The following is a 14,764-nucleotide window of genomic DNA, read 5'->3' as shown; positions in this document are numbered from 1 at the left end:
TATGAGGAAGAATTGTTAAAGACCACCGAAAAAACAATTGGGTTAAAATGGGTTCACTATGATGAGAAATGTGCAGCTGTAGAGGTGGAGTTGGGACCACAGAGCCAGAGGCTGTACAGAGAAAGGTGGAGCCCCCATATTTCCCTAGTGAAAGAACCTGCAGAGGAATGGTTATCACTAGGTAAATGGGTAAAACAGGGGAAAAACATTACTGACTGGCAAAATACACCAAATGGGGATCAGTATAGCCACTCCACTGGGAGATATAGAAGAAAATTGAATTGGAGAGCAAAAACCCAGCCCGGGGTCCACCTGGAGACAAGTTTTAACGGATGACAGGAAGAGATTTTCTTAACTCAGGAACAGGAGGCTGAGTTAACAGCAATTCCGTTCAAATTATGGTCACTAGGACCAGCCGATGTAGGACTAATTAAGGGGGTAGCTCCAGTACAAGTGATTCCTCGATCCGATCATAGACCATACCAAAAGCAATATCCTATGAAACCAGAAGCAATAAAAGGGATAACACCTACATTTGATCATTTACTTAAGGGAGGGGTGATAGTTCCTGGAGATGAGGCACAATGCAACTCTCCAGTATTTCCTGTTAAAAAGGCGGCACCTAGCGCCGACTGGAGGATGGTCATGGACTTGCAGGGGGTTAATAGAAATATAATTCCCAGAGCTCCATGTGTACCAGATCCACATACATTGCTGAACCAATTGAAACCAGAAAACTCCTATTTTACGGTGATAGATTTAGCTAATGCTTTCTTTAGTATCCCAGTTCATCTGGATAGTCAGGGGTGGTTTGGCTTTACTTTTCAGGGAAGGAAATGGACTCACGCTAGGATGCCTCAAGGCTACTCGGAAAGTCCTACAATCTTTGCTCAGGCTATAACTAGGAATTTGGGAAAGTTTGAACCTCAGGAAGGAAGCCAAATGTTAGTTTATGTAGATGATATTATATTGGCTAATCCTACTCAGGAGGTATGTAAGAGGGATACAATTCAATTGTTAACCTTCCTGGCAGAACAGGGACACAAAGTGAGCAAAAAGAAACTTCAACTTTGGCAGAGCGAGGTGATTTACCTAGGACACACTATAACACAGGAGGGGCGAATGTTAAACTCATCCAGGAAAACTGCAATACTTGGAGCGCCAAAACCGTTGAACAAAAAACAAATGATGAGCTTTTTGGGGATGATAAACTACTGTAGAGCTTGGGTACCGCATTATGCACTGCATACTGGGAAGTTAAGTGATCTTATCTATGGGAAGGCAATGGCAGCCCATGATAAAATCATTTGGAACTCCGAGGCGGAGGAACAATTTATAGAGATAAAAAAGTTGCTCACTTCCCAAACAGCCTTAGCTTTTCCTAGATATGACAGGCCTTTTACCCAAACGGTAGACTGTAGGGAAGGATATATGACATCGGTCTTAACTCAAAAACATGGAGATAAGAACAAACCCATTGCATATTATTCATCTAAATTAGACCAGGTAGCACAAGCAATGCCACTATGTTTACAATCTGTGGTGGCTGCAGCTCAGGCAGTGCAAGATTCGGCATCAATAGTTTTGTACAACGATTTAACCCTAAAGGTTCCGCATGCAGTATCCATACTGTTGTTGGAGCATAAGATGGCCTATATGTCACCCGCTAGACATTTATCTTGTATGATAATTCTGTTAAATATGCCTAATTTGACCATTGAAAGGTGTACAACTCTGAACCCCTCTACTCTGGTTCCTATTGCAATAGATGGCAGCCCACATGATTGTATAACTGAAACTGAGAAACTTGTGTTACCAAGACCTGACTTGAAAGACCTAGCCTTAGTAGATGGGGAAGTGACTATGTTTGTTGATGGTTCATCAAGAAAAAACCCTGATGGTACGAATGCTACAGGATATGCAGTTGTAACAGAGACTGAAGTCTTAGAAGCTGAATCATTACCTAGAAATTATTCTGCACAGCAGGCAGAAATAGTGGCTCTCACTCGGGCATGTCATTTGGGTAAAGGGAAAAAGGTTACTATTTACACCGATAGTGCCTATGCATTTAATACAGTACACGTATTTGCTGCACAATGGAGAAACAGGGGAATGGTAACCACTTCTGGCAAAACCATTACACATGCCCAGTTAATTTTGAATCTTTTAGATGCTGTACTCCTACCAGAGAAGTTAGCTATGTGTAAATGTGATGCTCATACTAAAGGTGTAGATGGCATAAGCAACGGCAATAGAAAGGCAGACGAGGAAGCTAAAAAGGCAGGTCTCAAACCACAAACCCACATACTTACATCTGAAAGAAGAGGTGGACATTGATAAAGCATTACTGATGGAGAGCCAGTTGAGAGCACCAATGAAGGAAGTGACTAGATGGGAAAAATTGGGAGCAGTCAAGAAGGGGGAGATTTGGCATCAGGGTAATTTACCTATATTACCAAAATCTCTGTTTAGATATGCAGCAATTTTGATACATGGGCAAAGTCACGTATCAACCGGGGGGATGGTGGAAATAATTAGAAAGCACTTTGTAGCGTACGGGATAACAAATTACCTAGGTGTGTTATATGTGCACAAAGTAATCATCAAGGAAAGCAGAGAGCACCAAAAGGGGAATTTCCCCAGGCCAGGTATCCATTCCAACAGTTGGAAATTGATTTTATAGAACTTACAAGAAGTGAAGGGAAAAAATGGTGTTTGACTGTGATAGACAAGTATACCAAATGGGTAGAAGTCTTTCCAACCCCCTCCGCTGATGCATTCACAGTAGCTAAAGCTTTATGTCAGGAAATAATCCCTCGATTCGGATTGCCAGAAACTATATATTCCGACAATGGGTCTCACTTCGCCAACCAGGTGATAGATAATAATGGACAGAAGTTACATATTAATATGAAGAAACATTGTTCATATCATCCGGAATCAGCGGGTTTGATTGAACGCACTAATTTGACGATTAAATCACATCTGAGATAAACGCACATGAGTACAGGAAGAAATTGGGTACAATGTCTACCAATAGTATTAATGACGATTAGGGTAACACCGGATAAAGATGGGTTATCCCCCTTTGAAAAAGTGTTTGGGAGACCATATAGAATGCCTGAGTTAGGCAGACTAGAGCAGGCAGATATAGAAGTAGAAGGGACGTTGGCGGGACATATGAGAAGACTGTTCATTAACCAAACACGTATGTCAAAGATTCTGTGCCCCACAGGAGAACTAAAGGAGAGGGTAACCCACTCTATCCAACCAGGAGACTGGGTGTGGATACAATCCCTAAAGAAGAAAGACTGGAAACAGCCCCGTTGGGAAGGCCCCTATCAGGTTCTATTGGTCACCGCCTTTGCCATTAGAATAGCAGAGAGAGGAACCTGGGTCCATGTTACCCACTGCAAGAAGGTAAGACCACATACAAGCACCACTTAGCACACGCAGAGTTGAAGAGAAGAACTAGACCGAATAGGGTCCGGGGATCACCTCTGTCAACGAAGATCTCCTACCCCGACCTATCATCACTGTAGTGTGTTCTTAGGGTGTGAGTATGGGGTGGTACCAAGCAGAAGGACTAAAGGCAGGAGAGGGTTGGCGGTTTTGGGGAATATGGGTGACCCTGAGCTGCATCATAGTCTCAGCAATAGTCTTGGTATGTCAAGATCCACCACCACCCCGCACCAATTACGCTATGGCCTTACCATTATTAAGAAATAAAAGGGAAGCAACCCGACATACTGACCGTCAAGGACGAGTGATCTACAAAATAGGGGTCAGAGAAGGGTGGGGAGTAAGATTCAAAATTAGGATCAGGGATCTTATCAGGGCAGATAAGCAAGCAACGTGGGATTATAAAATCCCATTGTATTTATGTTCAGCTCCCTCGGCGGATTGTTCCTGGGCTCAGGTATTTAGACATACTGGGGGACGGAGATATGAGATGGGGGGGGCTGGACGTCCAGATGGAGGATAAGAAGGTATAACGACATCCCCACGGAGATGGTAGTAACAATAGTAAAGGTCACTAAGGAGGACATGAAAAGAACTTACTGGGCTTGCGCGGACGAATATGGACGGGATACTTGTCTGAGATTACATTTGATGGAGTCAAAAGATATGGGGGGCACAGGTACTGTCATTAATCCACTAACAGCAATAGACCGAGTAAATCAGTCAAGGGATGACAGAGTCAATTCGACTAACCCGTCCACTATGAAAGGTTTTCTCCTCCAAGAATGGAACCAAGGGGAAGTGGAGGGGGTCCCTGATGAGAATCTCTGGTTAAAGTGGATGAAGTACACCACTAGGGCCTTGGGGGAGACCAATTGTTATGCATGCTCCATTGGGCGACCGACAATGTTAACCGCCCCAATGCCAAAGGCAATGTTTCCCTGTGTATTAGAGCTGGGGTCCAATCAAAAAGAGCCCAATTGCACAGGGATTGGGCTGGCAAAGTTGGCATACTCGGCCAGCCCACCTAGATTCACTTTAACTCCTGGCGAATACCAGTGTTACAGACATAGAAATGGCACCCGTAACTTGGGTGATTTTGATGGCTGTAAGGAGATAATTAATGTGACTGATTTAGATAAGGAAGGGAGGGGAAAAATTAGGAACCTTACCATCCCTCTGACTGATGTGTGGTGGGCATGCACTAACAAAGGGAGCATTCGACAGACATTACCAGAGGGATGGGTGGGTACTTGTGCACCAGTATTGTTGGTCCAACCTGTAAGAATTAGTCATCAAAGACCAGTGAAAGGAAGAATAAACAGGAGAAAAATAAATATAGGTCAGGAAGGAAATAGCCCAATTTGGATAGATGGTATAGGCATCCTCAGGGGTGTTCCAGACGAATACAAAGCTATGAATCAAATATGGGAGGGTTTTACCACAACATTTTTCTGGTGGGTGACAATAAACAAAAATGTGGATTGGATTAATTATATCTATTACAACCAACAACGATTTATTAACCAGACTAGAGATGCAGTAAAGTGGATCTCCGAACAATTATCCGCCACCTCACTCATGACTTGGGAAAATCGGTTGGCTCTGGATATGTTGCTGGCAGAAAGGGGTGGAGTCTGTAAAATGGTGGGGGGCCATTGTTGCACATTTATCCCTAACAACACCGCACCGGAGGGGACGGTCACCAGAGCTCTTGCAGGATTAACTGCGCTAAGTGAAGAATGGGCTGAAAACTCAGGAGTTAGTACATCTTGGACAGAATGGTTTGATACCATGTTTGGTAAATGGAAAACCATAGCAGTAACCATCTTAGGGGCAGTCAGTGTTTGTATGGGGATTCTTGTATTATGTGGTTGTTGTCTTGTTCCCTGTGTCCGAGGATTGATGAGCAAGGCGTTGGTGAATGCAGTATCTCACCAAATGATAAGAGATGGACCGACTCCGGACTCTGATCAGGAGAGTGGGAAATACGATCCTCCAGGCTTTGGGGATAACGAGGACTTTGACCCTGAAAGACCGCAATTGGATGAAACTTTTATTGGTTCTGACGTATGAAGATCATAGGGAAAATCCTAAAAAGAAGACCTATGATTGGAAGTAGATAAATATAACTAATCTCTAAGATTAATCATGTTTGTAAATACATTTATCCTGAATATGAAATTATTTAGTCATAGGGGTGGATTGATAGATTAATTTGTATTTTAAGCTAAAGCTAAAGGATTTCACCCCAAATACAGTATAAAATGTGTAAACAATGTTACAATTATCATGTAGTGTCAACCCACTAACAGAGGGGGCAGTACTAAACATTCACGGGTGAAGGGGAAGGCGGAAACTGTTTAGAAAAGCCACCTAAAGGTGGGAGGAGTCAAGTTCAGGAGGTATAAAACCGTATGTATGTGTTTTTGGCGTCAGAGCTCTCCATTAATAAAAATACAGATAATACTTGTGGGTTGTGGACCTTGAATCATTGATGATTAAAACCAGAGTCTTACAACCTCTGGTAATGATTCAAGCTTAGGTTGAATTAGAGATAGGAATTCTCTTAACACCTAGGCAGCGGGGTAAACCAATAGGAGCAGAGCTCCCCTATGGGGCGGAGCTCCACAATATAGAACGGAGCAAGGTAGGGTACAGTGATGAGAATGACCCTTCGTATCTAGTAGGAGTACGATTTGTTAATAAGGAACAGCTGAGCAGAGTACCAATCTTGAAGAAACAATTTGAGTTATCCAAACTGGTGGAGAGAGTGCTGGGTAAAGTGAAGGCTGTGAGGATCACGAAAGGCGGGCTTGTTTTTTTGTTGAGATTCTGCGGATCAGAAGGAACGTGCGTTGTGTCTTAATCCATTTGATAAGTTTGATGTGTTGTGTGTGTCTCTTCGGAACAGGGCTCCCCTCAAGGGGGTTACAGTGCTATGAAAAAGTATTTGCCCCCTTTCTAATTTTCTCTACTTTTGCATATTTGTGATACTGAATGTTATCAGATCTTCAACCAAAACCTAATATTAGATAAAGGGAACATAAGTGAACAAATAACACAACAATTACATATCTATTTCATTTATTTCATAAACAAAGTTATGCAACACCCAATTCCCCTGTGTGAAAAAGTAATTGCCCCCTTACACTCAATAACTGGTTATGCCACCTTTAGCTGCAATGACTCCAACCAAATGCTTCCTGTAGTTGTTGATCAGTCTCTCACGTCGCTGTGGAGGAATTTTGGCCCACTCTTCCATGCAGAACTGCTTTAACTCAGTGATGTGTGGGTTTTCAAGCATGAACTGCTAGTTTCAAGTCCTGCAACACCATCTCAATTGGGATTAGGTCTGGACTTTGACTAGGCCATTCCAAAACTTCAAATTTGTTGCTTTTTAGCAATTTTCATGTAGACTTGATTGTGTGTTTTGGATCATTGTCTTGCTGCATGACCCAGCTGCGCTTCAGCTTCAGCTCACAGACGGATGGTCTGACATTCTCCTGTAGAATTCTCTGATATAGAGCAGAATTCATGGTTCCTTCTATTAAGGCAAGTCCTCCAGGTCCTGAGGCAGCAAAGCATCCCCAATGGAATATTAGCAAAAGCCGTTCCATCTTCTCAGGTCCTAGAGCCTGAGAAAGGAGATATGGAGAACTAAAAGTTTGTTTTGGCAATGTACTATTTTTATTAGAGTGGATTGTTAGTATCACTATAAAGTATGGATTTTTTTTTTTTTTTTCAAACCGTCCAGTTGGTGGCGGCAATACAACTTTTGGATGTAGTCCGCCATAAAACCCACAGAAGAAGAATAAGAATTTCACGAACGGGTGGAGTATGGCTTTACACGCGTTTCTTGTACAGTAGGCTAGTAAATTGTGCATTTGAAATGCCTGTTTATAAATAGCGCTGCTACTAGGTTGTGCATTGGATGAACAGCAGCCTAAACTGGAGAGCTATTCGATCCACAAAACATATTGAATAGTGGTTTATTTAAGGACTCGCTTCCGTATTTTGACACATTTCGCTTGGAAATGGAGATTACCACCGCGATGGGATGCTCTGTTGGTTTTGCCTTCGGAGGACTAGTATTTGTAGCGTATAAACTTGGTTTACTGTATCAGTTGTTTCATAAGGTAAGTCACTTCCGTGTAAACAATGTTTCATTCTAACTTTGTGTCAGCCTGCTCACTTGCTGTCTCAACTCTTAAACTCACCTGCAACCTGGCATTCTCATAAGCAAAACACCTTGTTCATGCCTTACTACAGTATCTGTCTTCTTTTTATTTACTCCTCCACCTAGCCTAAGTGAACCTGCATAATACTCAGATACTCATCTAGTAGGTGAAAGGTAACCCTGCTGCATGTGAGAGAACCACCTTGTGGCTATCTAACACTAAGGCCATGATAACACATTGCAGGTTCTTCAGAAGTCATACAATAGGCTACATAAGGAGCATTAGGCCTTCAAATACAATATGCAGTTCATTGCTAAATACAAGATAGTGATCTATAGATAAACAATAGGCCTTTTCTAGTTTACGACATCCCTTTTCAGTTAATTAAACCAAATTATACATTGTCCATGACCCTGATTTGAGATCTGCCTGTTCAGTCCTTTCCCTGAGTTCTCTACCTTTTCCCCCAGACTGAGACCCAGAGCCCTCGCCATGGTGGAGAGAGTGTGGCAGAGGTTCTGCGTGCCCATGGGGTTAAGTTTGTCTTCACCCTGGTGGGGGGGCACATCTCGCCCATCTTGGTGGCCTGCGAGAAGCTGGGCATCCGCATTGTGGACACCAGGCATGAGGCTACTGCCGTCTTTGCAGCTGACGCTGTAGCCAGGCTCTCAGGTAAAGTAGTACCATACATTACCTACTATAATATCCCAAATACCTTACCTACAGTGTCGAGCTGAACCGTCCGGGACTGGTTTAACTTACTTAGTGCACTGTATTCTACTCGTGTTCATACTGTAGCATTGACACTGTCAGTGATTCTCCCTCCAACAGGCACTGTAGGTGTAGCTGCAGTGACTGCTGGCCCAGGCCTGACTAACACAGTCACAGCAGTGAAGAACGCTCAGATGGCCGAGTCTCCACTGCTTCTCATAGGGGGAGCTGCTGGAACACTACTTCAGGTGAGAGTCTAAGGGCTTTTACTGGTGTAGCTGCATGGGGGTACCCTAGTCCTAACATTAACATTAACACTGGTCCTCTGTAGCTCAGCTGGTAGAGCACGGCGCTTGTAACGCCAAGGTAGTGGGTTCGATCCCCGGGACCACCCATACACAAAAAAAAATGTATGCACGCATGACTGTAAGTCGCTTTGGATAAAAGCGTCTGCTAAATGGCATATTATATTATATTATATTATATTATAACACTAAGGCTAAGGTCACGATGCGCCAGCAAGTCAACAAAATCAACAAAATACCATAAGCTTGCACTGTAGAGTTGTGTGACTGTGGGTGATTATAATAATATGCCATTTAGCAGACGCTTTTATCCAAAGCGACTTACAATAACATCTAATTCCCCCTATCCATTGTGGAGGTTTGACCTCTTGGTGAACTTTTGTTGTGCAGGGTAGAGGAGCACTGCAGGACATTGACCAGATGTCCCTGTTCAAGCCGCTGTGTAAGTTCTGCGCCTCGGTGAGGAGTGTGAGGGAGATTGTCCCCACGGTGAGGAAGGCCCTGGCCATCGCCCAGTCTGGAACTCCAGGCCCTGTGTTCATAGAGTTCCCCATTGACACACTCTACCCCTTCCACCTGGTGTCCAAAGAGTTCGGAGTGAAAAACCCTCCCAAGGGAATAATGGGGAAAGTTGTCACTTGGTAAGTAATCAGCAGGATTGTGCATGACCATACTTTCACACATCCCTTGTGATTTGTGAAAGTAACAGATGCTGTATATTTCCTTCCATAAGGTACCTCCACAATCACCTAAAGAACTTGTTTGCTGGGGCCTGGGAAACCAGAGACTTGTCACCTCTCCCTGTGCACATCCCTCATGCCACAGACGATCAGGCAAGACTAACTAACCCTTAGTCATTCTCTAACAACAGTGAGAAAGGCTTCATTTGGTAGAAGCCGTTAGTTCGTACTGTAACCAGTTACAGATTTCCAATAGACATGAAGGCATGTTTTTTATGTGACCCTTGTGGCTCAACCTCTAGTGATCTGTCATCAGGTACAAAAGTGTATAGAGCTGGTGAGCAGAGCCAAGAAGCCTGTTATCCTACTGGGGAGCCAGGCAACACTACCTCCAACACCTGCAGATGACATCAGGTATTTCAACAACCACATTTATATTACACTTCTGGTCCATTCAATGCCATTTCATATAGTTGTCCTGTTACAGGGCGGCCCTGGAGTCCCTGGGTATCCCCTGCTTCCTGGGTGGAATGTCCCGTGGCATGCTGGGTAGGGACAGTCCCTTGCACATCAGGCAGAACAGGAGGGACGCCCTAAAGTACGCAGACCTTGTGCTGCTAGCAGGTGAGACACTAACAGCCAACTGTAAGTCTTGTCTCCATACAGTTGTTGTATCTTTGAGGCTTCTCTCACAGTGGTGGTATGTGTTGCAGGAACTGTATGTGACTTCCGATTAAGCTACGGCAGAGTTCTGAACAGGCACAGCAAGATCATTGCTGTCAACAGAGACAAGACTCAACTTCTGAAGAACTCTGACATGTTCTGGAAGCCCACTGTGGCCATTCAGGGTTGGTACAGCTGTCTGAATTGTCCAATCAGAAGTCTTATTTGCTTTCACAAAACGCTGCCACTACTTGTTTGAGCTATTTGATCTTTTGGAGTCTCACATTTCTGTTTGTCTTTTAGGAGATGCAGGCTCCTTCCTACTCCGTCTCTCCAAAGGCCTCATGGGCCACAAATGTCCCGAGGATTGGCCACAGAGTCTCAAAGCAGGAGACGTCACCAAAGAGAAGGCTAATCGGTACACTTGTGGAATTCATTCAGCCAGTTGGGCAGAAAGCCAACAGTTTTTTTTTTTGTATACTTAACCAATGACCTCCATGCAAATGACTACAGTCAGTACATCTAGTGCACCAAACACAGACAATACAAGGTGTGTTAGTTCCCTGTGAAAGTGTGTTTTGCTCTGTGTTTTCCGTGCAGGGGGAAGGCTGATGAGAAGACGGACCGCCACCTGAACCCCCTGAGTGTCCTGCACCGTGTCGATGAGCTGATGGCTGACGACAGCATCATAGTGGCGGATGGGGGCGACTTTGTGGGCAGTGCTGCCTACATCATGAGACCAAGGGGCCCACTCCGCTGGCTGGATCCAGGTCAGGATCCTCAGTGTTAGGAGTAAAAAAAAAATATATATATATAGACAAAATATGTTTTGAAATGTGTTATAGGATGTGGTCACTTGAGTAAGAGAGGTATTAACATGTACAATAAAACAAATAGGACTTGTTTATTGAATTTGAATCCGGGACGTTCTTGATGTCTTAATGGATGATAACCTGATGTTTTTTGTCATTCTAACAGGAGCATTTGGAACCCTTGGTGTTGGAGGAGGGTTTGCTCTGGGAGCCAAGCTGTGTCGACCTGAGTCAGAGGTACAGTAGAATACCAAGCAGGCTTTATCGATCACTGTTTTATAGGAGTTTAGGTTTGTTCATGTTGTGAAACACCATTTTTGGCTGAGTTTAGCTGACTAAGTTTCTCATTGAGGTGTGGATCATCTATGGCGATGGATCCCTTGGATACAGTGTTGCCGAATTTGACACTTTTACCAGACACAAGGTATAGTAATAACCAATTTACCATTCAGACCAACTTATCAACTAACTAATCATGCATTCAGACCAGTTAATCTGCTTTGTCCCTCTCTCTCCCAGACGCCAGTAATTGCTCTGGTGGGGAACGATGCCTGTTGGAGCCAGATCTCCAGGGAGCAGGTTCCCATCCTGGGCAGCAATGTGGCCTGTGGCCTGGCCTTCACAGGTATTTATGTTGGCCTACTGTACCCCCACTGCCACCACACTGGGGATCTCTAGTGCCCATACTCACACATGCAATGTCTCTGTTAGCCCATGTCATCTGTTTGGATGTCATGTCACACATCCAACATGCTGTCTCTATTTTACTCTTCCCTAGATTACCACATAGTTGCAGATGGTTACGGAGGCAAGGGCACCGTCATTGGTCGCGAAGACGAGGACAAGCTGGATGACATCATAAAAGAGGCACAGAAGGAGACCCGAGAGGGGAGAGCCACACTACTCAATGTTCTCATAGGGAAGACCAACTTCAGAGAGGGCTCCATCTCTGTGTAGAGTAGCTCAGAGAGACAGACAGACAGACATACCGACCGCAACCCCTGGGGTCTCTGTCTGGGCCTGTGGGTCCTAAAACCTCCCCACCTTGCCTAGAAACCCAAATCTGTTCACATGCTGTGGAACAGTACATCTGCTGCATTTCTCTGGTGAAGAAGGGAAAAGATGAGTGTGAGGGACCTCAACAATTCAGGAACTCATTCTTCTCAACCTTTATCCGCCTTTATATCTGTTAAAATGAGTTTTGATTATGGACTTGAATGAATGAAACTGTTTTTGGTTGTTTTTGCTTGAGAGAACTTGACATGTATGCTTTGGAAAATGAACTACGGCTGGCTTTGCAGCTGTTATTATGTAGTAGGCCAGTATCCTTGCTGTATACACTTTTAACTAATTAATGTATATTGACTTCGGATAGCCTATTGATTTACTGAACTCTACCTTGAAGCTGGTCATTTATTTTGAAAAACAAAGAAAGTGAATTTTGGAATGGCATGTCCTTCATAGGGATATTTATGAAAATGTGTATCATACACTAAGCTACAAGCCACAGCAGGATTTGTAGGGTTAACAACAAGGTAATAATACAATTGTAATAATACTGTAATCATTTAACTTAAATGATTACAGTATTAAACTTAAAAGGGTATAGAATTGATGATTAAATGCCTTTAATTCTTGAATGTATAGTAGGACTCCACAAATACATCAATCAACAGAATGGATACACAAATACAAGACGTTGATTCAGAAGTTATTTATATGCAGTAGTAGTGCCCTATGAAAGAGGAAGGAATTTAAACTGGAAGATGTTATCATATTTTACCATTTGGGTAGTGGTCATTATAATCTTAAGTAAATTATAACATTTTATTACACTCATACTATTTCAGGTTACACTATACTATTTCAGACTGACCTATTTTAAGGAATTCTGCATGATCCTGATCATGCAAATTGAAGTCCACCTTAAATTTGAATGTTTTGAGAATATTTGTAATATTATAATATTTTCTGGTTTGCTTTGGATTGAATCACTATGTACTATTCATCATGTTTGGGTCGTCGTAAGGAGAGGGATTGGAAGACACCTGCCCTAAATCTGGGTCTGAGAATCTGTCGCGCTGGCGTTTTGTATTTGATTATGTTTGATTATATAATATTTTATCTTATACGTAAACACAGTGATACTAGTATGCCTCTTTTCTTTTTCAGTGATGACCCAGTGCATTTAGTCATCAGTCCTGGAATCAGAACGCCATGGGATTATAGGGACAGTTGTTCTTTTTGCGTTGCAATAAAGACAAGAATGGAAATATATAGTGGGGGGTTTTCAGCGCTATTGAGTGGCGTCTTTGTGACACCAGATATATTGATTGTCTAATTCTGAAGATTCTGACCATCGTTACGACAAGCGTGTGACTACACTATGCACTCCTTATCCTCTATCATTTACCTTGAACTTTTATCAACTTTGAGGTCAAGATTGTGTTGGCTGTAGGCAGAGCTACTGTACATTCAGATCTCTATATGTCTCTGGCTATATAGTCACAAACATGCTAGTCTTGCGTTACCATACTATCAAGTCTCGTTAAATGATTGTTCTACTGTGTTAATTTTCTATGACTGTTTTGGATAATAGGATATTATGGTTTGCTTTTAGATTCAGTGGTCATAGTCTACAAGTGTTACAGCCAGTGTATTACATATTAATAATACACTTCAGATCATCACACCCTAACCATTTACTTTGGTCCTATTGGTCGAAACAAACAATGAGCAGTTATAGGTCTGCTTGATGTATGATGAATGCTTGTTATTTGGCCAACAGTGGTCCTCTCCTTGCTCTTAACTCCTTTTCCTTTTATTTTCCAGCTGAATGTTCTCCTCTTTGAAGTGTTAATCCATATCTCACAAAACTGCACCTGTAGACCTCTTTCTTATTCTCTACTTTTCCTGGGAGAGTTGAACCTCCTGTGTACCCTTCCATGGTGAGCAGCGCCCCTCCCGATTCTCTGGAGCTCCTGCAGTGCGAGAGCTAACAGCAGGGCTTGCAAATACTTTTCTTGTGTTCTGGGTTGGTCCTGCTTTCATATTTCCTCAGGCAGTACTAATGGAATTGACTGATTTAATGCAGATTTCTTTAGTATTTTTGTCCTGAATGCTGTTATGTTTTTACAGCAGGATGACCTGTCTTGGTAACCTTTGGCCCACTCCTTGTGGGTGCAATTCTCATAATTACCAGTAGATGGTGGACTCACCATTGTTGGTGTGTAGGACACGAGTACACTATTACCATAGCTACAACAATGAAACTGATATTTCACCGGATGTTTAAATGTGAAGCATCCGGTTGGCGTTTCCTTTCACCACGAGATAGATGAAACATTTGATCTCCATACAGTTTTCTGTTTCCAAAACTAGAATCTGTAATAATCAGTGTGCACTAACTTTTGTAGACTTGACTTATCTAATTGTTTATAGAGATTTATTTGTTTAGGACGAGTGCACTAGTTAGTGGGTGTTTTCCTAATTAACAACGTCATGCATATTCAGTAGGGCACAAATGGTCCTCGTCCTCTTCTTGGCGGTAGCTACCTAGCTTGTCCCCGTAGATAAGGAAGCTAGCTAGCTAATTCACAACTCACAGAATGCACAAAAACAACGTACTTGGCTTAAATAGCTAGAAATGTCTTTGCATGTTTTGACACTACTAGTACTCCATCTCTGAATCAACTTTTTTTTCACAATAAGAAACATACCTCATCAAATACCTCATAAACAACTTGGGCTCCCGAGTGCATCTCAGTGCTTGAGACGTCACTACAGACCCCCTGGTTCGATTCCAGGCTGTATCAACCGGCCGTGATTGGGAGTCCCATAGGGCGGCGCACAATTGGCCCAGCGTCGTCCGGGTTTGGCCGGTGTAGGCCGTCATTGTAAATAAGAATTTGTTCTTAACTGACTTGCCTAGTTAAATAAAGGTAAACAAA

The 14,764-nt window shown here is 43.0% G+C and overlaps 1 protein-coding gene across 1 annotated transcript; it reads left to right on the top strand.

The window, feature by feature from the left end:
• Positions 1 to 7,265: 7,265 nt before the first annotated feature.
• Positions 7,266 to 13,084, top strand: LOC311101404 (2-hydroxyacyl-CoA lyase 2-like). Its single transcript, XM_084142537.1, has 14 exons — positions 7,266 to 7,601; positions 8,114 to 8,315; positions 8,475 to 8,602; positions 9,050 to 9,300; positions 9,393 to 9,492; positions 9,656 to 9,753; positions 9,827 to 9,963; positions 10,053 to 10,187; positions 10,306 to 10,420; positions 10,603 to 10,772; positions 10,981 to 11,051; positions 11,167 to 11,238; positions 11,334 to 11,439; positions 11,593 to 13,084. The coding sequence occupies exons 1-14, from the start codon at positions 7,500 to 7,502 to the stop codon at positions 11,769 to 11,771; spliced, it is 1,866 nt and encodes a 621-aa protein (XP_083998663.1). The 5' UTR covers positions 7,266 to 7,499; the 3' UTR covers positions 11,772 to 13,084.
• Positions 13,085 to 14,764: the final 1,680 nt, after the last annotated feature.

The sequence above is a fragment of the Coregonus lavaretus genome, assembly GCF_964263955.1.
Source record: "Coregonus lavaretus genome assembly, chromosome: 26".
NCBI classification, from domain to species: Eukaryota; Metazoa; Chordata; class Actinopteri; order Salmoniformes; family Salmonidae; genus Coregonus; species Coregonus lavaretus.
This window is presented reverse-complemented; position numbering and strand designations above follow the sequence as displayed.